Source organism: Furipterus horrens, unplaced genomic scaffold (genome assembly GCF_987537825.1).
Source record: "Furipterus horrens unplaced genomic scaffold, mFurHor1.1.pri manual_scaffold_3, whole genome shotgun sequence".
Lineage (NCBI taxonomy): Eukaryota > Metazoa > Chordata > Mammalia > Chiroptera > Furipteridae > Furipterus > Furipterus horrens.
In genome coordinates this window covers 171,323,779-171,350,029 of record NW_028327173.1, presented here as the reverse complement: position 1 = coordinate 171,350,029, position 26,251 = coordinate 171,323,779, and the positions used below count along the sequence as shown (strand labels likewise).

Genomic DNA, 26,251 nt, shown 5'->3' with positions numbered 1-26,251 from the left:
TGCGGGTTTTATTCACTTCTGCATCCCCAGTTTCTAGGACAATGTTTGCTCCATATATACCAGGCACTGAATTAATATGCATCAAATGATTTAGCAATGCACATATGTACAGGTGAATGAAGATGTTTGCAGTGTGGTAGATGAAATATAACCAAATCAAGTGGGAAACAGGACAACTGTTTTATAATAAATAAACTTTATTTATTTTTCCCACAGTTTAAGGAAACCAGACACTGAAAGAACATCTCTGAGTTTGGAAATGGGTCTTTGCCTTGTCATCCATATGGACTGTTGACTAGAAAATCAGAGGCCGGCATTCATATAAGAAGGGCATAATGTTTCGTATAAGAAGAGTATCATGGCCAAAACAAATTTAGGACACAGTGGATCCAAATGAAGTGTTTCTCCAATGTGTCTGACAATACCATTCAGTTCTACCCACCTTCCTCAGAACCTCTCACATGGACAGGGTTCCACAAAAAAGCACTTTGAAAAAGACTGCAACAGATCAAATATGTAACTCGCTGTGTACTCAAAAGTTTCTAAACTTCCCACTTCTAATTCTAATCAACAACGACAAACATTTCTTCAACAAAGAAGATGGATCATTACTCTCTAAAAATTGAGCAATGGAAAATGAAAATCTACAATGACTAAAAGGAGATACAGTTGATTAAATGGCCGCATTCAAACACATTCAAGTTTTATCACAGCTATAATGTCTGGTAAACTTTAGAGTTCTGTTTCTCAAGTGGAGGTGGGGGGGGGAGAAGGACATCCCATTTGGAGTGGCTCTGCCTGGCCCCACATCATCCCTTTTGAGACAGTGCCAGGGCCAGCAGTTGACACCAATGGGAGGATGGCACATCCGTGAAGTGTATTAAGACAAAAAATTTTTGAGAACTACACTAAAAAGCATCTTCCCAGAGTGGTCTTCAAATGACCCACTGCCAACCTTTTTGACTTTCTGGGATTACTTCGGCAAAACTATACCCACATCAGACTCAGTTCTTAATGAACTCATTCTCACTGCACATTAGAAGCTTCTAAATCAGTGTATTGCAAACTGTTATAAAATTTTAATTTGTAACACTCCAAAAATATACAATGGAACTAAGTTTACCAAACATAAAAACATTATGAAACACTGGATCTTATTTTGTTGATTTAACATTTCGTTTTCATCATTAGGCTTGACAAAAGTAACATGACCAAAGATTTAATAATCTATAAGCCTTCAGATTAATCATCCATTATCTTCCAACTATGTCTAACCTAAGTGAAGAGTATGACTTTACTGGTATAAACAAGAGAATTTGAAAGCCTTCGTGTCTTTGGTATTACTAAAATCGGATATTTAAATGTTGTTCCTTTTTTTCACTATAAAACTAAAGTTATAGTAAGATGAAATGGAAGCCCACTTACCCTGCTGGAATAAAATTTCACTAATGATTTCAGGTTGTGGCTAAAAAAAAAACAAATTTTGTCATGTACAATAGTTTGCGATTAATGTATTGATACAAAAAAATTACCATATAATTTTATCAGTTTACTTTCCCCAGAGGAAGTACCCAGATAATAGAACTAATGAAATCATACTTCTTGACCACTCTCATCCAAAATAAATTGTCACTTGTCCTCAGAGGACTGGATAATGAGCTATTTACAAGGCCATTCAACCTGGGTCAGTTAACCACAAAGGCAGTATCCTAAGATCTGGGGGTGTTCCTGAGTCAGCAAAGAGGATCCTGCATTATAGACAGCCCTTTAAGTCATTAACAAGTGCAGATCAGGGGTTAATGGGCCTCTGTTAACAGTTGCTTTGCATCAACATTTCTGTATGCGCTGAGAATACCACAAAATACTGAACTTTAATTCGTAACGCAACACATGAGAAAATGCTCAGTGTTTTATCACTGTGCAGAGCAGAAAGCTGGGAACACATCCTTAGGTGATGAGTTGCTAAAAATTACATCAATGAAAACAAAGCTGATAAGCCCAGTGCCTTCTGGAATTCCTGACACCAGCATTTCTTCAAGTTTGGCCTGTGGCCCTTCTGCATGAGAATCATGTGGGGACTTGCTCCAGTGCAGATCCCCTCTCGGGAACCTACATTTTATACCAGTAAAGCAGAATCTCCTGGTTTCCCTGGGAATCTGCATTTGTCACACGCTCATCAAGTGTTTCAGATTCTCAGGAAAGCTTGAAAAATCACCACATTTGACCAATCCTTTGGCAAGGTCTTCAGCATCCTCTGCATATGAACACTAAAGTATGTGGCATATTTGAAGTGCTGAAGCAACATCAAATGCATGGCATCCCTAAATACAGTGCGGTCATTGATTTAAAAGGTGACCAATGAACAGGACCAACAAGGATTGAATCAGCCAACTCCATATAACACTTTGCAGCATCAAACAGGAAACAAGAAACCAGAGCAAAACAGAACATATGGCATCAGCCATAGGCTGTGGACTTTTTAAGAAAATCCAAATCAACAGTCCAAAATGCAAATCCATTGACATGGGAATTTGCACTTTGAAGCAGAATAGACCTGAGAAAAAAGAGGGCTCTCTTTCTATTCATGCCCTTCCCTAGGTGGGAAAAGAAAGAAGACCCCCCTTCTCAAACCAGTTCTCTTCATTACGGAGTGCCTTCCAGTCCCCAGGGATCTCACAGACCCAAGTTTCTCCTTCTAAGGCTCCACGGCAACCCTGACCTTTCTGGCTTATTCTCCTCCCACTGTGGGAGCTCCTTGGAGAGGTTTTGCTACATGAAACTCATCGAATGAAGCAAGTTCCATTTTTAAAAAGTAATACTACAAGAGTGGTAAAGCTTAATCTAACTGTTTAACAGTAAAGCTACAAAGGCAGTATGCCCAACCCAACTGTTTAAATAGAATTACAAACTTCTTTTAAATAAATTTAAAACTTAATGAAATATTAATGATTTGCCTGAACAATGACTTGCCTGAGCCTATGTTCCCCTTTTAAACCACACATACAGAATCAGTGCACATTTAGAGAAATTTCCCCAGTTAAATACCTTATTGATACGAACCCACTCAAAAATGCCAAGATACCAATCATTACAAATATTTTAGGACAGCGTAAACTGGTACCATACAACTGGTTTATGCTGTTTAGGATGTTGTAGCTTAATGTTGACATCTGGCACAAAAAGCTTAGGGTCTGAATCATGTTTCTTTTTTATGTGATTTTGGCTCAGGCATCCGATACAGAGCAGCTGAGAAATAAATTATATTGCTGAGGCTGAAGATGAGGCACAGAAGTATGGCTCCAGCTATCTGAGGAAAAGACAGGGCACCGGAGCTGGCCAGGAGCCATTCCCTCCTCAGAGTCTTGTCCAGAAGTATGGCTTCCATCTGCATGTGCGTAGCCAGGATCACACACACATGGAACAGCTGGTGACTGTGACCTACAGCAAGTATACAAAAGGCCACCAACATCAGTAATAAAGAAAAGGAATGACTATTGATACATGCCATGGCATGTATGCTAAAACCATCATGCTGAGTGAATGAAGCCAGATATGAGACATATACTGTATAATTTCATTCATATCACTTGTCCAGACAAGGCAAATCTATAGAGACAACATGCAGATTAGTAGTTTTTCTGGGCAGGGAGTGGGAATGGAGATGAACAGCATATGGGCATAGGGAGTCTTACTGGAATGAGGTCCTAAACCTCATTTATGATGATGGTTGTACAACTTGGTAATATACTAAAAGTATCATTAAATTGTATACTTGGAATTAGGGAATTATGTGATATGTAAAATATGCTTCAATGAATTTTTAAAAATACAATGTGAGAAAAATAAAAACGCCACACGAGCAAACCAAATTCACTAGTTCTGTTTTTCACATGGAAAGTTAGGCATCATGTTCTGCCAAAGGTCATCTTGTAAGAGTCAGTGCTAGTGAGCTTAAATTCTGACCTCAGTGCTGAAGGAGAAGCCACCAATGTCTCTGTTGGCCACTTATGAGGTGGTCTACTTCCTACTGCTGCTTACTCCCAGACATGACCAGGAGCTCTTTCTTCTCACGACCTGCTGGCCCCCAGCTCACCAGAATGCATTCACAGGGGGTCGGGGGCTCAGTGAGGGTGCTGCGAGTGGGCAGGGACCTGCGAATTCACTGGTTGGTGAGAAGAGGAGTCCACTGCGGGGGCTGGGGACTGCCTTGGGAGATGACCTTCAGAAACCAAGTGTAAGATGAGAAGGCCACGTGTGTCATGGGCTGAATTATGTCTCCCTCTTCTAAATTCTTATGTTTAAGTCCTAACTGCTAGTACCTCAGAATGTGAACATATATGGAAATGGAGTCTTTGAGAGATAATTAAGTTAAAACAAAGTCACTAGGGTGGGACCCACTGTAACTGGTGTCCTTATATAAGAAGAGGAGACTAGGACGCGGATGTGCACATACAGAGGGAAGACCACGTGCTGAGAGATGAAGCTGGCCCTCTATGGGCCAAGGGGAAGACTCAGAAGAAGCCCGTCCTGCTGACACCAGGATCTGGGACTTCCAGCCTCCAGAACTGTGAGGAAATAAATGTCTGTTGTTACGGCGGCCCCAGCAGACTAATTCAACACAGGAGTTAAATAAGGATTTTCCTTCAGTAAAAAAAGGGGTTCAGTGTTGTACCCTAGGACTTAACCCAGGAAGGGCTGGCCACCTGCATGGCTGGGCAGGAGCAGAGGTGGAAATGGGAGCGCACCTGGGCGGTTGATGAGTTCCTTATGTCAGGGAGCATCCCCTTCGAAGAAGGCGTGTTTAAAGGTACCACCCCTGCCTCCCTCACACTGTACTAACGGGCCGTGTACAATTCCCAAAATCCATGGGTGATGCCGCAATGTGGCTTCTAGTCCAGCAGAGAGCCATGCTCTCCAAGGACACAGGGACAAGCAGAGCGAGGTGACTCGCTGTGCTCACCAGCGGAGGCTCAGACCTGCTCCATTACAATAGGACATGAAAAGACAGAAGAGGCCTGGGCCCCAGACAGAGCTGAAACGGGGCTGCAGCAGGAAGAGTGGTTTCAGCAATCCGGCCTGGCAGGAATAGGGAGGAGCTTCCTGTGGGCCAATGCTAACCAGGCCGGCCCAGCACTTACTTCCTGCTGGGGCTGGTGGAGAGGGACTCCCAAATCCCTCAGACTCAGTGATTTAATTATCTGTCATTACCTGCTGTCTGGCAAATTTCTCCCCATAGGGCTGTACCCCTAGGCCCAAGAGGACAAGATAGAGGTGAAAAAAAAATGTTATTAAGCCAAGGAGTTGGCAATATAAGGCCCAGGGCTATTTTTCCTGCAGCCCCCAGACTCATACATAGTCACTTCTGCTTCATCCAGCTGGGGCAGGGTTGGCAGACATGGTTAGTGGGTTCCTGTAGGCAGGTACCCCTCGTCCTCTTATCTCCCTTCTCTTTTGAAAGCTGCCTCTAAGTATTTTGCTTGCTGTAATCCTTTCAGCAGGAAAGAATAAGTAAAGGAGATAAAACTCTAATTAGGATGAACAAAGCAAATCTGGCCATGTGTCTTAGGTGGGAGGTGGTGGAAAATGATACACAAAATGGGCTTGGAAAGAAGCAAGGTTCCTGCCCACCACATGGGTCCCCATGATAGCTTATCTAAGGATCTCTCTTCCCAACACACACCAGCCTCACCAAAAGTGACCCAAGGGCCTCCTCCAGCAGTCCCAGAGCCGCAGCAGGGGATTCACATTCTGCAGTGGCTGCCCCACTTCCCTAGACAGAGAGGGGAGGAGCTCTGCCAGCAGGTGTAAACCCTGTGGCTCTGCCACCTCCCTGCCACCACAGTACTTCTTTAACTTCAGTGAGCTCAGGCCCACGGAAGAGTGACACAGCCTCTGAGTGAGCTCTGCCCCTCCCACCCCCCTCCCCAACCCCCTCAAGTTTCTGGTTTGAGAGGTCTGGGTTAGTGCCCAAGAATCTGCATGTTCCCAGATGAGGCTGAAACTGCTGGTCTGGGAACCATACCTGAGAACCACTCCCCTACCCTGGCTCCTGGCCCCATCGCACCCACCTGAACAAGACAAAGGCAGACACATTCCCTTGGGCACAGTCCTGCACAGCATCTGGTACCCTCAGAGCCATGTGTACCCTGTCATTCCTCTTCCTCTCCAGGTGTGCCCTCAATGGTCATTTAATAACAGGATTTCAAGTTCTGAGTAATAATAGGACTACCCTGGCCCCATATCCCATAGGAATGCTTTAGAGTCTTAGACCCACCTGCTCTCCCATCCTTCCTGATCATTTGCTGGCTACATACATTCTGGATGCTGTTATCTCACAATTTCATTCACCTTGGTCAGTGCCTGGAGAACTTCCTGAAGAACTGTTTTTCTCCGCGCCCCAGCCCCCCTCCCCAACTGCGTCCCTGGTGTCAGCGATGGGAGCCCACCCCAGGCTAAAGGGCAATGGCAGCAGAATCACTGCACACTCACCGATGTAGTCGAAGCATCCAGGGGCCAGGCGCTCTGGCAGGTGTGCAGAGTAAAAGAAAGAGGCCAGGAGAGTCATGGCCACATGCTTTTGGTGGTACAAGGTGGCTTCATTCTGTGCACTCTCCCCTGGGAACAGGAATAGCTGCAGGTATTTAAAAGAAATGTCAGGTCTTGAGAGGAGGCCCCCCTTCCTTGTCACCACCTGCAGACATCTTGGCACACACGTGTGGACTGCACAGTCCAAGGCCCCCACCTCCTCAGGGCTGTGGCTTGGAAAGGGAACTCTGAGGGGCTGTGTGAACAGAATTCCTATTCTGAGAGGGATCAATTAAGATCCAAGAAAATAGTATTTTAATCTCCCAAATACTCATGAGAATTTTTTGGGTTAATTACAAAAAAAAAAAAAAAAAAAAAGGAAGGAAGGAAAGAAAGGAAAACAAAAGAGGAGGATAGGAAATAAAAACCCCATTAGATACAGTCCCATTTTTTTCCCAGAGATAATGTGCAAGTTTATTCAGAAGTGATGATTTCAGCCCTGGCCAGGTGGCTCATTCATACACCAAAAGGTTGTGGGTTCAATCCCAACTTGGGGTGCATATGGAAGGCAACAGATCGATGTTTCTCTCTCACATCATATTTCTCTCCCTCTCTCCTCCTTCTTCTCTCTCTAAAATCAATAAATAGATCTTCAGGTGAGGATTAAAAAATAAATTTTAAAAAAAGGTGGTCATTTCACATTTGAACTCACTTCTAACCAGCACATCCCCTGAATTGATACTCCTAATCAAGACTTCAAGGTTTAGCAATTCCTCGAAGGCCTTCTGAGTCATCAAGAAGTATTCCTTACAGCCATGATACTGTTTCAGAGTTAAGTATAGTTTTTGTGTTATTGTTATAAATTATGACAGCAGCCACCACCTCCAGAGGGCACAAGGCCAGGCCTTTTACTTGTGTCATTTCATGGGCATCTCAACAACTCCTATGGGCAGATTCCATTTTCCCATTTTGCAGATGAGGAATCTGGGCCAGAAGGTGACTCGCAAAAACCACTAATGAGAAGTGAGGTCAGGATCTGGATCCAGGCAGGCTGATTCCAGAATCCGTGTGCTCATCACCATCGGTTATAATTTCTATCTCCTGTACTTTTGGGTTAGACCTCCCTCCCCCTGCCCTCTGTGGCTGTGTGCCAGGAGCCCACTGTGCTCATAATAACGCAGAACCTGAGTGATGTGGTTTGGTGGCACATGGGACCAGCTTGGTCTCTCAGCTCCAGTTTTCTGTGTGAGGTCTGTGTCCTCGAGGAAGGAGTGGTGGGGAATGGGCTGTACCCCCACCTCTGGGTCTCCTCTAGGCCCACACAGGCTAAAGCACAGAGCTCATGGTCAGTGCTCTGGCTGGGGGAGCCAGCTGTGCCCCTCCCCTTCACTCCTTGGCATGGCCATTTGGGTGGCAGGCATCAGACCCACGGGCTGCCTCTGGGAGGGGACTGCCACTCACTGGGTGTTGAGCATGTGCCATGCATGGGTGAGCCTCGCAGCTCTGTTGTTCTGATGAATCCCCTCTATGCCTCTGTGAAGGAGGGGATGTTAGTCCCATTTACAGTGAGGAAACTGAGGCTCAGAAAGGTTATGTGCACTAAGGTCACACAGCCAGTGAGTAGTGGGATTGGGATTTGAACTCAGGATTTGAGAGTGCATGGACTTCTGTGCTTTCATTCTTTCCTCCTACACAGTCTTATTTTGTGTTCTCCATCTAACTCCCCTCTTTCCTTGAAGACCTTCATTCATTCTTTTCCCATCACTACTAATAATACATTAATTGATGATAATAAATAATAATGCTTTTTTTTTGACTCTTGCCACCACCTCACATAATCCTCCCAAGCCTAATAAAAGAACATATTACCACGTTCATTTTACAGATGAGAAATCAAAGCACAGAGATGATAATCTGCCCAAAGGCTCCAGTGAGTAAATATTAGAGATCTGTCTTTAGAGCTGTTCTCCCGGTCATTCTACTAACCCCAGGCTGCCTCCCCTGCCCAGCCCTCTACCACTGATCACTCCTGAGCCCCAATCAGCAGCGGTGGCTGGCACAGCTCCTATGGCTCTTCAAGGCATCTGTGCCATGCTATCTACTCACTACTCTGCAAGTGCCAGTAAGGAAGCACCTGGGTCTCCACTCCTGTGTGTCCTACGGTGACTGGCGTGGTGCTCTGACCCCCAGGAGCTCAGGAAAACACTGACTCCCTACTGTTGCCGGTCATCAGGGGAGATGAGCAGGACCCTTACCCTGTAGAAGATGGGGAGAGAGTCCCAGGTGTAGGGATAAGCAAACGCGAGGACACGAAGCATCTTACAGAGCCTGGGCTTCTGGAGCTCCAGAAACCTGCATCAGGGACGAGAGGACGGGGGAGAAATGGGAATGACAGGAATGTCAGTAAATTACACACACATGCAAATTCAAAATAATCCAGGGCAAGCTGCCAACAGGAGGCAAGCATTTCTGTACAACCTCCTCCAGCAGCTTCTCCACCACCCTCTTCCTTCCTCCTTCCTCCCACTTCCACGGGAGTGGCTCAAGCTCAGAGGTGACAAGAACTCAGGGGACTCTATCTGCTGGGACCATGAAAAGAAATGGTGTCCAGATGACGCTGGTGAGGAGCTCTTGGCAGAAGCCCTTCAAGCACCAACTTATCTAACTGCCCAAGAGCCCTTCAGCAGAGCAGTGACCCCCAGGCCAGGAGACACATGGGTGTGGGCAGCCGCAGCGGCACGGGCCCTGGGGCGAGCACATCTGCGAAGGTTCAGACGCCTAAGTAGTCAGAGCCATTCGGTGGTTACTGTGCAGAAGCCTTGCTCCAATGAGGTGTTTAATTACTCTAAGGAACTCCTAGAATATTTAATACCACACCCAGGGACACTACTTGCCTGGGGAAACTGAGGTAGTATGGTTTTTCCTTCTCTCCTTGTCACCATCCCCACCTACCTCCAACCCAAAGACAAGTGAGGTTGACATTAATACAAGTGCTGCTGGTCACAGGCAGGCAGGTCCTGTGGGACAGAACATGACAGGGCCTCAGGTGGCTTGGGCCTGGCCTGGGGAGGGGGCAGCAGCTGAGGGTAGGGGGAGTGGGACAGCACAGATGGCAGCGAGGACACAGGAGGGGCAAGGAGAATGCCCACGCAAAACCACAGCCCTGAACTGGGGTTCAAGTAAAGGAATGCCCATGCACCTGGGACAGGCGGTGGGGCAGGTACCTGCTTCAATACCATAGTGCTGTGGAGGGCTGGGTCCTCCCTCGGTGCAGAGCCAGCACGCCAAGGCTCATGGGGCATCTGTTCTGGCGCGCTCTGTAGGCCAATGGAGGCACTCAGGCCCTCTCAGCCTTCCCCACAGTTCTGCCCGTTGTCATGCTTTCCCGATGGGTCAGGGTGTGTGTCCCACCACCATGCCTCACCTCCGCTCCCCAGAACCTGTCCCAGCCCATAAGCCTACACCTTCTCCCCCAGACATGGTTTGCTGCTCCCCCCAGCCCAGGCCCATTTTCCCTGGCCAGATTGTCCATGTGTCCTATGAGCCAGTGTAGGCACCTGACCAGAAGCCCTGTTGCTGCCCATATCCTTGGGTGAGGGACATGGCAGAGACTCCCACACCTGTCTCCTGGGTGGTCAGCAACCTTCTCAAGGGCTGGAGCTGGGTTTGCTCCGGTCTGGATCCCCCACACCCAGCTCAGAAGCATGTCCACCAGGTTGTGTTCTGCCTAGCCCTCAGGGCGGCCGAGCATGGAGATCTCTGTTCTGGGGTAAGAGGCAGCCCTACGGGACCTGAGAAGCCCCACAGACTCCAGAGACAAGCCCCAACTTCACTCAAGCGCATCAGTATATCTGTCCTTCTTTCCTGATCCTGCCCATAAATCACAGAAACACATGGCAGCATGAGGTAGAAAAGAAGCTCAAAGAGAAGGAGGAAGAGAAATAAGGGACCTCTGTTCATCACCCCACTACCCCCCACCCCTTCCGCCCCAAACAAGAACTGCAGCCTTGGAGCAAACCACAAACCCTGGGACAGGTGTACCAGCATAGTGATGTGATCTCACATGCGGTATTTGACCTGGACAGCCTGGGTTCGAATCCTGCCTCTGCCCTCCATGGTCACGTGACTGCAGGCCATGCAACCTTTCTGCACTTCAGAAACCTTGTGTGTAATGGAGACAAATATCCCCTCATGGGCTTGCTGCAAAGATTTGATGAAATGATACTCACATGGAGCTTGCAACTGTGCACAGTGCAGAGTGACAGTCACTAAATGGCAGCTTTTACAACAAGGTGTGTCATGGGACCCATTCTCTCTCTTTCTCCATCTTGTAGCCACATTGTACCAGAAAATAGAACAGGAGGGAACAGACAGGTGCTGTGTGATTTGTCTAAAGTCAAATGACTAAGAAGGGGCAAAGCTAGGATTTAAACCCAGGGCTGCCTGGCTCCCATTTCACACCCTCTCCCTCCAGCAGGCTGAGCAGGCCTCAGACCACTACCACCCAGCCTTCATCTGTCCTTACCTAGGCCCCTTGGCCCCAGGAGGCAAACCCAGCATAACTCCGCTGCCCCAAGAACCAGGGCAGGTCTCAACAGCCTCCTCAGGCTCCCTTGGCAGATCCAGTTGACCACAGCAAGCCCGCTCCCTCATTCCCCACAAGCTGTGACCCCTGTAGTTTCTGGGTTAAAAGAGGCTCCCTGTGAAAGCATGCTCTTTCTGTGGCCACTTACACAGGAAGAAAGCTGGCTCTGGCTGGTGAGGGCCATATCCCAAAGCATGAATTTCCTGTGACTTGAGACAACATTTCACCCAGCCTGATAAAGTGCTTTCCCAGGGGCAAGTGAACCAGCCTCTCCAACTTCAATGCTGAGTCTACAGGGGGAAAAAAAGGAGAAAAAGCAGAACAGAAGAGAGACAGCAACACAGAATAAAAGGCAGAAAGGCCAGCAGCCACAGAGGGGCCTCCCGCTACCAAGGTGCAATTCCAGGCAAGGCCACGGGGTGTCGCCACAGTCAGAGATTCCGCCAGGAAGGACCAGAGCCACAAAATCCTGCAAAGCACCCCACGCACAAAGCCTGGCCTGGTAAGGCAGTCCCTGCACCCCAGGGTTGATGGCCAATTTACAGGGAGTCAGGCCTCCTCTGCCTAGAACCAGGAAACACCAGATTTGGAGAGAAGCCTCCATCAAGAGAGGATCGATGCAGTACCAGTCTGTTTCAAAACCTGATCATTCTTGTTGCAGCAGAGCTGGAACGATTTGCCAGTGAATTCTGGAACTAGTGTTTGAAATGAATGGGTCTTTGGAAACACCATTTTAATGCTGAGGGTGTGTGTGCCTTTGGAAACACCATTTTAATGCTGAGGGGGGGGGTGGGTGGGTGTGTGTGTGTGTGTGTGTGTGTGTGTGTGTGTGTGTGTGTGTGTGTGTTTATGGCTGTTTTATTGTTGTCTGGGTGACACTGCAGGGACGTGGACATTTCCACATGCTGGCCTTGGCCCTAGTGGCATTTTGTCATCTGGCTGAGCCCTCTGACCCTCAGTGTATCTTGGGAACCACTGTCTGCTGAGCCTCCTGTTTCCAACTCTGACCTCCACACCCGCTTCCAGGCCTCCACGCTGCTCTGACTTGCCATGGCACCACTGCCATGGTGTGGCTCTCACAGGGATGATGATCCCATCCTGTCCCTTACAGCACTGACCACAAGGCAATACACTGAGCAAATATTTGTCCATAAAAAACCCAATGGCCGGATGCTTTGGATGGATAACCAGAAAAGCCTGTACAGCAACTTGTGATGTATAGAAAACACCGTGTTACTCCCATTGCTAAGGAGTGGTGCCTGCCTGGACTTTTGTGTGGTTGGCAGGCATGAGCAGACAGGGTCTCCATCACCTCCCACCCCACACCTGGCTCTGAGAACTGCAGAGAAGTCACCCATCCCCTCAGTTCCCCTCTCAAATGCTACAGGCCAAGAAAGCAGTTTTCTGGAACATGTTCATTTGAACCAAAGTCCATGGTAATGAAGACCAAAAACCCAGCCAGGGAAGCTCATAGTTCTCTGTGCAGAGACTTACCTTCAGGATGTGTACTGTGATGGACTGAATGCCATTTAGACCATGCTATTGTGGTAAGCATGTGACTAAGTGAAAAGCTACTAACGAGCGTCACAATCTCCTGCTGTGCTCAGGGAAGGAGAAGGTGGTTGGTTCTTCGCTGGTCCTGGCCAAACCATGGACTAAGGGAGCCAGAGGGAGAGGCAGGAGAGAAATCTTGGAAAAGACACTGGCACTGTAGAAAGCCCAGACCAGAAAGAACCCAGAGGACATCTTCTCAGCTGTCCTTGTTTTAAGGTATGGACGCTGGTGCCCAGGGGGGCAGTGACTAGCCATATAGCATGGCTGTGAAATCTGGGAGATGGCCTTGCCCTCCTCTCCACCTGCTTCTCCAGAAGTTAACCAGGGCCAGAGTCACTTCCTGCCTATGTCACTCTTTTCACTCAAACATGGAAGACAATGAAGACAGAGAACGAAAACAAAGAGCACAGGTCTTGTAAGAGCAAGGAGACCACCAGCGTGGAAAGGAAGAGGACAAGGGGAGGAGGAAACCTAAGGGCCCCCATAATAGCACATCCCACTCTACCTCTGGCTCCGAGAATGGGCGTTTGCCCCCTTTCTTCCCTGCTGTTCCAGCACAGCCCCTCACCGGTGGTAGTTACCACACCCGAGAGCCCGTCAGGGCATGGAAGCTGGGTCTTAGGAACTGTCTTCCTGGGAATCTTAACCATCCTTCAGGAGCACAGGGCCAGGCCCTGGTAGGACACAAGGGACACTCAAATCCCCAGCCACCTTTGGGGCCCCTCTCTAGCTGCTCTTTCCCTTCCAGCTGTGTGGGCTCTGGCAACCCTGAAGCTCCCTGCTGCCTCCCAACCCAGTCCCATCCTCTCCGGCCCCTCATCCTTGTCCAGGCTGTTTGCTCTGTCCAAAAGCCCTTCTCTCCTCTCCAGCTAAAATGTTTAACCTCCCTCAGTACTCAGTCCTAATGCCACTTCGCAAAACTCTGGGTATCCAGGTGGGCGTCATTTTGTATTATCGTTATATGTTTATGTTACATTCTGTAATGCTACACTTTAAAGGCCATTTCCCCAGGGGGTCTGCAGTGTGCCTTTCCTAAGGCACTGGGCATTCTCTGAGGGCAAGACTGTGCCTCACTCCTCCTGGTATTCCCAGATCTTAACATGATGCCTGGAACGTGACAGGCATATAAAGCCATGTTGAATGGTTTGTTGGTTGGATGGGTGGGTGAGTGATGGCTGGATGGTTGGATAGATGAGTGGATTGTTGGATGGTTGGTTGGATGGTTGGATAGATGGGTGGATGGTTGGATAGATGAGTGGATGGCTGGATAGATGGATGGATGGTTGGATAGATGGGTGGATGGAGTAGCCACAGATGTGCCCATAAATAAACAGAAATAATCCATTTCATCGATAAAGGAAAAGTTCCCAGACACGTGCATTCAAAAGATTCCTAGCTAATCTGCCCTGCCAAACGAGTTTGTCCAAAGGTACCAGGCTTGTCACATACAAAAGACCCATTTATTGCATCTGAACTATCAGGGTGGGTCGCCTGGCTAGAAGGAAACAGTCTACCCTGGTGGCTTATAGGTAATATGGAAAGCTTAAAAAAATAATAATAAAGCAGAAAATGTTCCAAGAATTTGCATTGGGGGTTCATGGGAAGGCAGTCCTGGATCATGAACTCTGGGACTGTTCCTCCTACACCCACAAAGCCTTCCTGGGCCCCTCAACCCGCAGTGCTTGCTGCCCTCTGACCCTAAATTCCAAACACCAGGGCTACATGGCCCTGCAGGAGCTAATCAGGCAGAACAGGGACTTGTCCCAGGACCAGATCCAGGTGTGTCCGGGTCCCTGGACCAGGCCATCAGTGAGCCTAGTCACCCAAGCACGCTGCCTGCCTCATGGGCATGTTTCACCTCTCTTGAGCGGTTTTGAGCATCCTTGTTACTTTTCTATGTGTGCTACTCCTCGTCTCACCCAAGGCAGGGACCCTTCCTCCTTCTCTCTCCACCAACTCTGCAGCCCTCCCAGCTCTGGCCCTGGCATGGGGGCTGCACTTCAGAAAGAGCCTTTCATCACCAGTGTCCTTGAAGAATGGGGGTAAGGAAGGAAACAATCACCCCATGACATCTGATTCTATTTCTTACTCTGTGGCAGACTCTGTCTCCTCACAGCTTTAAGGGAGCTCTGTGATTTCCAGGAAGAGGGAAGAGTTGATCCCCAATTCCTATGCCCAGGCCTTTCCATGAGACGAAGTAACACAGGACCCAGTGTTGAGACTGTGCCTAGAAATGAGACTCACGCCTATGGAAAGCAATTGCACGCTCCAACCTGTCCTAGGACAGGTAAGTGGAAGGCAAGTTAGGGCACGTATTCCCGATGCTGGTTTAAGAATCTACCTTTCCATTCTTAAAGAAAACCAGTTTGTCAAGTTTGTGAAACTTGCCTACCTCTCAGGTCCCATGAAACCTAAATGCCACCCAAAAACGCTGGAGTGAAGATCACTGTGGAGTTACAAAGTATGCCTTTCCCTCCCTGTTATCTACTGCTTGGGGGAGGGGCGGGGGCAAAGAGTGCACAGCTGTAGGTAACAGCAGTTCTTTGAGGCCTGTGGTTTAACTGGGAGACTCAAACTGGCTCACTGGAGGGCAGTAGAGGGCACTGACAGTAGGTGTGACCTGTCAGCCAGCCTTGGCGCCACTGAAGCACCCAGCACCCTGACACCTTAGAAGGGCTGTTGCCCCAACACCACCATTTGAGAGGTTTCCTAAGTAATTTAGGGAAGTGGAGCTTTGGGGCAGTCACTTTTACAAAGAGCTAAATAAACTAGAGTAGTTACCCTCAAAACAATGTCTCTGGCTCTCATTCCAATAAGCTTTCTTGAGTTAAGGGGGGAAAAATCAAGGAAATTAGAGTGAGCTGAGTGTGACGCATGGCCATGGGGCTTCCCCTGGGGATGTGCCCGACATGTGAATATCACCTGTCACCCATCACACATATCCAGAGGCAGGCCCACTTAGTCACGAGTAGCAGGCCGCTCATCCATGAGGTGCTCCTCTGGGCCAGGTGTGTACTACGTGTTCTGGGTACATGTATGTCACCTGTAATCCTTACGATCATCTCACAATGTAGGTGTTGGCCCCGTTTTATAGATGAACAAACTGAGGGTGAAGGAGGATAAGTGACTGTCCAGCAACAAGACAAGCTACATAATTTGCAGGGCTCAGTGCAAAGTGAGAGCACAGGACCCCCTTGTTCAAAAATCATTAAGAATTTCAGGAGGGCAACAGCAGGCCATTAAACCAAGCATGGAGCCCTCTGGATCGTGGGGCACTGAGCAACTACACAGGTTGTGTGCCCATGAAGCTGTCCCTGCCCAGCCACAGGAGTCCATGTAGAACTGAGGCCCAGGCTCCTGACTGCCTCTTGCACTGTCCCCTCCCACATTCTATGGAGAAGCACACGAGTTCCCCTCCCCATCCCACCTGAGACACAGCGGCCAAGTACCTGGAGTAGCAGGACAGGCCGATGCTGACGATGGTGTTCAGCACAGCCAAGATCAGGTAGTAGTCACGGAAGGTGGCGTACACCAGGGTGTCGGGGAACGAGTACGCACAGTAGGCAATGGCTGAGCCTGGGGAAGAAAAATCAGCCTTGGGCAAGAGGCCACCACTTGGCACTGTGACCGACCCCAGCGCGTGGGAAGACTGGCCCCAGCGCGTGGCTTAACCACATCAGCCCTGCTGACCGTGAGCAGTCCTGCTGCAATACCCTGTGAGTGCCACAGCCCAACCCAAATGCCCTCCTCTCCTCTGCCCACCCAGGTCTGATCCTGATAGTTTACATTGCTCTCCTTATCTGTTCATTTATTGGTTGCCTCTTGTATGTGCCCTGACCAGAGATCCAACCCACAACCTTGGCGTATTGGAACAACGCTCTAAGCAACTGAGCTACCTGGCCAGGAACTCACATAATCTCTACAAGCACCATCTGAACTTACCCTCATGTTACAGATGACAACACAGAGGCACAGAGCAGTTTAGTAATCCACCCAGGGGAATACAGCTAGAAAGCAGCAAAGCCAAGCTTCAAGCACAGTCCCTGCTTTTAACGACATGCCATGGTCCATGACGACTCTCCAGCACGCTCAGCTTTGCTCTGAGTGTGCACATGCACCCGATGGCACAAGGTGCTCCTTGCAGAAGGACCAAGGTGCAGGGAGGAAAGACCCTTTCTGAGGTAGGGCAAATCATATCGTGGGCTGCAGACTGACGAGCTGAGAGACTGGGTGTCAGAGGCTAGCCTCAGTGTTCTGTTTTGTTTTCGGTTTTGGAGTTTGTAAGGGAAAGGTTAACTAAGGAACTTCATGAGACCTGCCTGCTGCAGCTTTTATTTGAAAGAACAGGGAGTTCTCTGTCTGGGGACCTAGATCAGATGGCCTCTCCAGGCACCCTCACCTGCTGAAGGAGCAGAGGCAGCCTTCTGGGAAAGGCAGCCACAGGCCATTTAGCCCAGGGCCTGAGGGATGAGGCCTAAGGTCACCTGTGATTCCAGAGAACTTGGAATTCAAGTTCAAGGCTGATACAGGGCTCAGGCCACATACCTTCTGCCTTTGATCCCATTTGACAGATGGAGTCTACTGAAGCCAACTGGTGTTCTCAGGGTCACAGAGGCAGAAAGGACCTAGAATTGTCACCTTCTGGTACAATGTTCCCCACTTCAGCAGGTCACCTGTGAGGTTTTAGCTGGGAACTGCCTCCAAGGGACATTCTTCTCTCAGTCAGACACTGTAGACCAGGAGGCATTTGCTCTGTGCATGTTGTCTGGGGCATAGATGCCAAGCTCCATGGGTGGTACAAGAGCGAGAAGCCTCAGAACCTGCCTGAAACTGCAGTGAGAAGCACACTTGATCAGAGCCTCCAGGTAGGTGGTCGTGTGAGGTGGGCATTCAGGATGGGTGGGCATCCAGCCACAGGGCTGTGGGAAGCCTCCTTAGAAGGTGGGGGATTCTGACAGGGGCTTGAGGGCAGGGAGGGCTTCCCAGGAGAGCAGGAGATGGCTTTGGATGCCAGACTAAACATGAACTTCATCTTTCAGGAAATTGGGAGCAACCAGGTTTCTTTCTTTTTTCTTTTATATATTTTTTAGATTTTATGTATGTACGTATGTATGTATGTATTTAATTTAGTGAGAGGGGAAGGGAGGAAGAGAGGGAGAGAAACATCGATTGGCTGGTTGCCTTTTGCATGTGCTCTAACTGGGGACTGAACCTGCAACGCAGGCATGTGCCCTAACTGGGAATCTAACCAGTGACCTTTCACTTTGCAGAATGACACCCAACCCACTGAGTCATGCCGATAGGGGCTCTATTTTCTTTAAAAAAAATATTTTTTGACAGTTTACATTCAATATTATTTTGTATTAGTGTCAGGTGTAACTGGAAGGCTTCTGAGTGGGGATTAAGGTGACCAAAATCAAGTGAAAGTGCACGGAATGGCCTCAAGGGAGGAATAGCTGGAAGTCAGGGGGAAGCTGGAGCAAAGCCACTTTCCAGAGACTGAGGGTCTCCGCAGCATTGGAGGCGAGTGGGGAGGAGAGGCAGCTGCAGACACAGAGCTGGGTGTCCCGGAGGAACCCACAGGCTCTTCTTTCCTGTTTACTGAACATCCCACGGCAGACATGAAAAGCCAAATGTGAAAGGTACATGTCTGTTCTCAGGGAGCTGTTCCAGTGAGGAGCAGAGATGCAGGGACCACTGACAAAGCTGGGACCAGAGCTGCATGGAGGTGGGTCCAGCCCTGGGGCCCTGGCCCTGCCATTGATAAGCTGTGTGACCTGGGTCACCGACCTTCACTGTGCCTCATTATTCTCGCCCATGTTGTGGGCATAATGATGATCCCCACTGCAGGTGACTCCTGGCAGGGTGACCAGATCATCATGGTAAAGGCTACCCGCCAATGCTTCCTAAGTGCCAGGCTCTGTCCAAAGTGCTTCACTTCCAAAATGCATTTAATCTTCACAGCCCTCCCATGAGGAAGATATTATGCCAACTTTGTGGATGAGAGAATGGAGGTTGAAGAGCTTAAGAACTTTGCCCAAGTGCATATAACTATTAGGGCGTGGTGGCATCAGGGCCACCAAGCACCGCGTCATACCACCCCTTGGTGACGTGTGTTAGGTGCTCAGCTCAGAGTCTGCCTTGTCCTGGTTACCCCAATATGCTTGTTCTTGTCATAGTGAGTCTGGGCAGATGATGAGGGCTGTGGAAGCTCCTGAGCTAAGGAGATTGGACTTCATCCCAGCCACTTGGGAACCCTGAAAGGTTTTAAGTGGGAGCGGTGCCATGGTTGGAAGGTGTTGTAGAAACCTCCCCGGGACAGCTGGGTGGAAATCGTGTTTGGGGGGCCGAGAGGAGATTGCTGTAACATGCAGGGGAGAGGCCTGAGGGGCTGAGCCAAGCCAGTGGGGCAGAGCCGACTTGAAAAATACGGAGAGGAGACTCAGCTGAACATGCTGATTAGAGAGGATGGTAGAGGCAGGATGGGCTGGTGCAAGAGGGAGAGGACTGAGGGTTACTCACAGATTTCTAACTTGGAGGCAGGGGCAGGGAGACTGTGGACAGCCAAGGTTGCAGGCCTTGATGTGGGGGGGCCTCAGGTAAGCAGTTTCAACTGGAGACGGGGTTGGCGGCACCTCCCCCGAGGTGTCAGGGGCGGTGGGGCACCAAGGAGCTCACCCAGGGAGCTGGGCCGTGTCAGAGCCGAGGCCCAGGGACCGGTACTGAGCTCACCCGCATACAGAGGAGAGCAGAGAAAGGTGAACCAGCAAGGAGAAGGAGAAAGGGGAGGGAGAGGCGTAACGGGGGCCTGAGAAAGTGGGGGGTTTGAGGAGGACAGTGGGCCCTGCATCAAAGGCTGAAGAGAGAACCCACAGAGCTGCATAAACCCAAGAGCCAGGAAGAGGCTGGGGCCTCAGCATCCAGTGTGAGTGAGTGGTGGGGGCTGGACAGCAGGCACTGAGGCAGTAAAAACTGTGTATGTATATATGAATATGTATGTGTATGTGTGCACGTGTGTATATGTGGTGTGTCTGTATGTCTACGTGCGCGCGCATGTGCGTGTGTGTGTGTATACCTGTGTGTGTGTGTGTGAGCGTGTGTGTATAACCTGTGAAGAGAAAAGAGGAAATAGGATAGAGGTGGGCCCCGCGTGGACCCCCCTCTTAGGGAGGAGAAGATGTTGCCTTTGCTTTCATACCTCGAGCAGGATCAGGAGGGGGAAGAGGCTAGAACTGGGAGGTGAGGGGACAGATGGATGCCCACAGTGGGGGAGGAGAGAGGAGCCACCAGGAGGGGACATCACAGCTAAGGGAAAACACAGGAGGGGAGGAGTGTCAGCACCCTTGCTCACTAGCTTTGGGTTCTCCACTCTGTTTCTGGGGCATTTTGAGAAAATCGCCACCTCCTGTAAGCTTCTGGACAAATGGCGTTTGTGACCACCCCACTTCTCTGCCAGGCCCGAGCGAGACGTCTGTGTGTGGTCGGCTCACCCTGGCCTGTGAGAGCAGACGGTTAGTTTCAGGGAACTTGTGAGCCAATTGTTAGACACAGCCATTATTAAAAATTAAGTGACATACACTTACAATTAAATGAATCATGTTAACAAACATAATAACTACTGCGTTAATCCATCACTGGGCTGCCGTGTCTCTCTCCCCACCCCCATGTTCAGGGACAACACGGTGGTCGCCTGTCATCTGACATGTGGCAGTATTTATACCATAGATCAGCAGACACCACAGATCAGGGCCTTTGTCCCCAGAGAACCAGTTGTTAACTGCCAGCACACATCTGGACAAGCTGCTTATAAAACACTCATCGGGGACCGTGACAGGGCACTGCATTCCCACAACTCTTCTGCAAGCCCATCAAAGCCTGAGGGTGATCCCACCTCCCAGCAGAAGGGGCAGATAGCTCCATCCCAGCAGAGGAAAGTCGAGAGCAAGGCCTCACATACCCAGGCTGAAGAGGTTGACAGCGCCGTAGTCCAGGAAATAGCAGATGTGTCGGGCATTCTTGGACATAGAGCTGAAGGTGTGTGCGCAGCTGGACACAAGGGGGTACACGCAGCTGGTGCTCATGTACACAAGCAGAGGCCAAGAGTAGCTGTCATTCTGGATGTCTATCACATACAGTGCGGTCACAAACCTCCACATGAAGAACCTGGAACACAGCAGGGCCCACTCAGTCCATGTGGCTGGGGCCTCTTCTTCTCCCCACCTGACTATCTTCTGCCTCCACTCCCGTGGGATGGCCAATCCCTAAGTGTTCTCACTTGGGTGAAATGCCATGAGCAAGGGAGGGTGAGTGAGGTCCTTTTGGGGTTGGAAATGAGCAGGAGGGACAAAAAGAGAGCCTTTATCTAGTCCAGTCCTCTCTCTCTGCTTGTGATGACAGATCCTTCTTACAGCATCTTACCAAGTGCTTCTTCAGCCTCAACCTGCATGCTTCCAGGGACGGGGAGCTCACCACCTACCAAGGCAGCTCTGAGTGTCAGAAAGTTCTTCATTAGGCTGCCATCTGTCTCTCTGGAATCTCTCTCCATTTGATCAGTCCTAGTGCTCCCAGACAGGACCATAGAAAATAAGCCTATCAAATATCTTAAGGCAGTCTTCATAACCCCTCCCCACCTCTTTGAACTTCACACTAAATAACCTCAGTGCATTCAACCATTCCTCATAGGATGCACATTTGACCTGGTCACCGTTCCTGGGGTTTGTCTATGTCCCCCTTACAGGAAGGCTCCTCAGTCCGAAGCAATCCCCCAGGTGGGGCCCCAGAAGTCTAGAGGCTAACAGGATGTTTTCCTCCCTTTTCTTCCATGCTATTCCTCCTAACACCGCAATCCTTTTCTGAGTGGCCGAGGCCCATGCCGAATCTCAGCCGAGCCTGGGTCTCTGGGCTCCATCTCTACATAGTGATGCTGCACATTTCTGCGTCACATCTGCCTAACCTGTGGCCTATGCAAGGGGGTCCTGCCTCCCGAGCTGCCCAATTCCACCAACTGCTTAAGTGCTGGCCCCCTTCCCTTGAACTCTCCCAGAGGAGACTACAAAGCTTTTTATGCAGGAACCCAAGGAGCATTGCTAAATCCTCTGGCTGTACTTGTGATTATTTTCCTCCTGTCCCAGCAGAAATAAAGCTTAAGCTCTTTGCTGTTTCTCAAAACATAGCCTTTGATCATCTCGAGATCATTCCCTAGTCTCCTTTCCTTAGGGTGTGTTACTCCTGGCTCCCCTGGGCTATCCTGCTACTCTGTGTTGTTCAGCTAGGCCAGGCAGTGTAGGGGTGCTCAGCTGTCAAACAGCAGGTCATCCCACAGGGTCTGCCCGCAGGGTTCAGACCCCACAAACGAGGATGGTCAGGCCAGCAGTCTTTAGCGGCACAGACTTTAGAACAGCCTAAATCACCCGTGGTTCATCCATAAAACGGACTCCATGCAGCCGTTCCAAAGCCTGAGAGGCTATGGTCAGAGCTCCCAGCGGAAGCAGAGCAGGGGAGAGTGGCGAAGGGAAGAACTAGGCTCTGGGTGTACAGACACATCACAGATGTCCCCATCTCTAGAAGAGCTCGAGGGGAGGGGGGGACGCACAAGAAGCAGGTCACCTGACAGCTCCAGGGAGAAGAGGGGACAGGGGAGACAATGACTGCTGTCTTCTGCACGTTATGTGTTAGCATTTAGACATTTTATGTAAGTTTACTTCGGTTTACTTAAATTTAAAATGACAAACAGCCTCCTTGGGCAGGATCTCGCCATCACCCCAACCAGTTAATGGGCCATAGGCTTCTTTATAGATCGCCCTAGTCCATCACACTCTAGGTTTCTCAAACTCTGTTGGCTTCTCAACATGATCTGGAGGGGAGTCCTGAGACCAGCCTGTGCCCTAACGCTGTCATGTATGCAAGCCACCCCTTCTCTGGGCCACATTTTGTCTGCCAAAGGTAGTCCGAGTGGGAGGGTGGCCAGCATGACCTCTGAGGTCCTTGCAGCTCTGATACACTATGATTTGGCCCCTGACCTCATCTCCACTCTCCCCTCATTATGTACATGCACAGGGTGTGTGGAGCTGTTCTTTGGACACTGCCCTCTTCCCAGCAAAGTACTTCCCCTCTTCATCTTCCTTGCAACTCCCACTTGTGTGTCCACGTGTGTCCCAGAGCTTAGTTTTTAGCTGCTCCATTGAAGTGCTGCCTGACCAACTGCCTGCAGCCACTGTGTTTCCAGAATGATTATGGGGCACCCACAGCTCTGTGCCCAATGCTTCTGGAAGACCCAGAAAGTCTTCAAGACTGAAGGGGATAAGATCAAATCAGGCCCAGGAGCAGGGAAGCAGGGGAGCAGGGAAGACTGCGGAGCCACCAGGAGCCCCACGAATCCCACCACAATCCATGACCTAAAGCTCACCTCAGCTCCATACCCACATGCCATTGGGAGTCCCCAAAATCTCATCACAGCATCCCAGCCCTCCCAACCCCAGGTGTGTTTTAAAGAAGTCCTGGTTCCTAGCGCTCCTGAATGAGACGGTTGGTCAAGGGGGCCGGAAGGTACCAGAAAGGCAGCAAGTGAGTCCAGATGTTGAGGGTCTCATTGGTCATTTGGAAGAGGCTGAGGATACAGGCAGTGGCGGAACTCTGTGGATGTCGGTAGCCAAAGAGGATGCCCTGCTCATGGAATACCTGTAGGGGGCAAAAAGGGGCACTGAGGTGAGATGAAAGGGTGGCAGGCAGGTCTCAGGAGGGACACCTCGGGTGGCATCTGGTTTTCTCCAAGGCTATGCACTTGAACGCTTGACCCCCGTCAAAGTGCCCACCCAACCATAGCTTCTGAAATCCCATGTCCTTCAAGAAGCTTAGAGCCATTTGGGAGAGAGAATCTAAGGCCCTGGCTCCCTTCGGGAATCCAGCCTGTCTTCCATTCTCAGACACACTTACTCTTGTCATGAATATTGCTTAAGAACCTGGTTGGGCACCCTCGGCCTGGGGCCTACAGCCTGGTCCTTCGATGCCCTCATGGCTAGCTGACATATGTGCTGTCTGCCTGAGCCGACATGCCCCAGATGTCAGGGGCTGGTGGGAAGAACTATGCAGAAGATCCCTCTTGAATATATTCACTAAGGCACTTCATAAAGGCCTTTTGATGATGAAGACTGTGATGGCATGAGTCGGGGCTGAGGTAGAGGAGGAGGCTGGCCACTGCAGGCCCACAAAGCCACCCCCACACAACACAGCCTCTCAGTAACCAAGTCCCCATGGAAGACTTGGACTGTCAGGTAAAATATTGGCTGTCGACCCACCTGGGGAACGGCATTACATCCATTAAAAAGGGTCATTGTGAAGACAATGAGGCAAGAGGGACAAAAGCTCAGGATGCAATATGAAATGAAAAAGAGTAGAATGTAAGTTGTATTCCAGCCATGATTGTAAGAACTATAGAAATTGCAGTACATGCAGTGGGGCAGAGGCTGCCAGGCAACAGAAAAGTAAAGTTCCATTTTTTGAGGTAGCAGGATTTGTAGGACACTATTGTTCCCTTTGTGTTGATCAGTTTCTTAATCTCAACACTATTGACATTTTTGGCCAGATAATTCTTTGTTGTAGGGGCTGTGCTAAGCATTGTTTAGCGGTGTCTGTGCCTCTCCCTAAAAGATGTCATGCCCTGACCAGTGTGGCTCAGTTGGTTGGGTGTGGTCCTGTGAAGTTAAAGGTCGCTGATTCGATTCTGGTCAGAGCACATTGCCTGGGTTGTAGGTTTGGTCCTTGTTCAGGGTGCATATGAGAGGCAACCATTGATGTTTCTCCCCTGCTCTTATCCCTTGTCTCTAAAAATCAATAAATTAAAACCTTAAAAAAAAGATGCCCGTAGCACACACTGTGCCCCTCTCCCAAGTTGTGACAACCAAAAATGTCTCCATATATTGCCAGTGTCCCCTGGGGGTATAATCTCCCCCAGTTAGGAACCACTGATTTAGATGAATGTTGTTATAACCTCTAAGAGATAAGTTTAAAATGAGTAGATAATCGAGGCCAATAATAATGATAATATCAGTAATTATAATACAAACCAGGTCGCAATAAGTTTTATTACTATTTTTAATTATAGTTTATTTATTATGCTACTACAGTTGCTCTGATAGTTCCCCCTTTGCCCCCGCTCCACACAGCAACCCCCATTTCCTCAGGCCATCCCCATACCACTGTTCATGTCCATGGATCATGCGTGTAATTTCTTTGGCTACTCCATTTCCTATACTGTATGTTTCATCCCCGTGGCTATTCTGTGATTACTTATTTGTACTTCTTAATTCCCTCACTTCTTCACCCCTTCCCCTTCTCCCACTTCCCATCTGGCAACCATCAAATGACTCTCTGTATCCATGATTCTGCCTCTGTTCTTCTTTGCTTAGTTTGGTTTTTAGATTCAGTTGTTGATAGATCATGTATTTATTGCCATTTTATTGTTCATAGTTTTGATCTTCTTTTTCTTTTAAATAAGTCTCTTTAACATGTCATATCAAATGGGTTGGTGATAATAAACTCCTTTAGTTTTTTCTTGTCTGGGAGGCTCTTTACTTGCTCTTCGATTCTAAATGATATCTTTGCTGGGTAGAACAATCTTGGCTGAAAGTCCCTGCTTTTCATGACTTTGAATATTTCTTGCCAATCCTTTCTTGCCTGCAAAGTTTCTTTTGAGAAATCAGCTGACAATCTTATGGGTACTCCCCTGTAGGTAACTAACTTCTTTTCTCTTGCTATTTTTAAGATTCTCTCTTTATCCTTAACCTTTAGCATTTTAATTATGATGTGTCTTGGAGTGAGCCTCTTTGCATCCATCTTGTTTGGGACTCTCTATGCTTCCTGGACTTGCATGTCTATTTCCTTCACCAAATTAGGGAGGTTCTCTTTCATTATATTTTCAAACATGTTTCCTATTTCTTGCTCTTTCTCTTCTCCTTCTGGCACCCCTATGATGCGAATGTTGGACCGCTTGAAGTTGTCCCAGAGGCTGCTTATACTATCCTCATTTTGGGGGGATTCTTTTTTCTTCTTGTTGTTCTGATTGGTTGTTTTTTGCTTCCTTCTGCTCCAAATCATTGATTTGATTCTTGGTTTCATCCACTCTACTGATGTTTCCATGTAAATTGTTCTTTATTTCAATTAGAGTATCCTTTGTTTCTGACTGATCTTTTTTATGCTGTTGAGGTCCTCACTGAGTTCCTTGAGCATCCTTTATAACCAGTGTTTTAAACTCTGCATCTGATAGATTGCTTATCTTTATTTTGTTTAGCTCTTTTTCTGGAGTTTTGATCTGTTTTTTCTTTTGGGCCATGTTTCTTTGTCTCCTTGTTTTAAAAGCCTCCCCGCGTTTTGTTTCTGTGTATTAGGTAGAACTGTTATGACTCCCTGTCTTGGTAGTGTGGCCTAATGTAGCAGGTGTCCTGTAGGGTCCAGTGGCACAGCCTCCCCTATCGCCCAAGCTGGGTACTCAACTTGTACCCTTCATGTGGGCTGAGTACACCCTTGTCTTGTAGTTGAGCCTTGATAGCTGTTGGCAGGTCAATGGGATGGATTTGCCCAGGCCAGTCAGTT

The 26,251-nt window shown here is 48.9% G+C and overlaps 1 protein-coding gene across 2 annotated transcripts in view; it reads right to left on the bottom strand.

The window, feature by feature from the left end:
• Window positions 1-177: 177 nt before the first annotated feature.
• PAQR5 (progestin and adipoQ receptor family member 5) overlaps window positions 178-26,251 on the bottom strand; it is a 72,558-nt gene continuing 46,484 nt past the window's right edge. Inside the window, exons 3-8 of one of the 2 annotated variants that reach the window (XM_090270836.1) lie at window positions 23,214-23,341; window positions 20,622-20,827; window positions 16,114-16,240; window positions 8,781-8,877; window positions 6,490-6,631; window positions 178-3,438 (exon numbers count right to left, since the gene is read on the bottom strand). In XM_090270836.1, the coding sequence (XP_090126962.1) occupies window positions 3,197-3,438; window positions 6,490-6,631; window positions 8,781-8,877; window positions 16,114-16,240; window positions 20,622-20,827; window positions 23,214-23,341 (942 nt within the window). In that variant the 3' untranslated portion in view covers window positions 178-3,196. Of the gene's footprint in view, window positions 3,439-6,489; window positions 6,632-8,780; window positions 8,878-16,113; window positions 16,241-20,621; window positions 20,828-21,140; window positions 21,480-23,213; window positions 23,342-26,251 lie in introns of those variants that run through there. The other variant, XM_090270837.1, reaches the window with a different exon arrangement.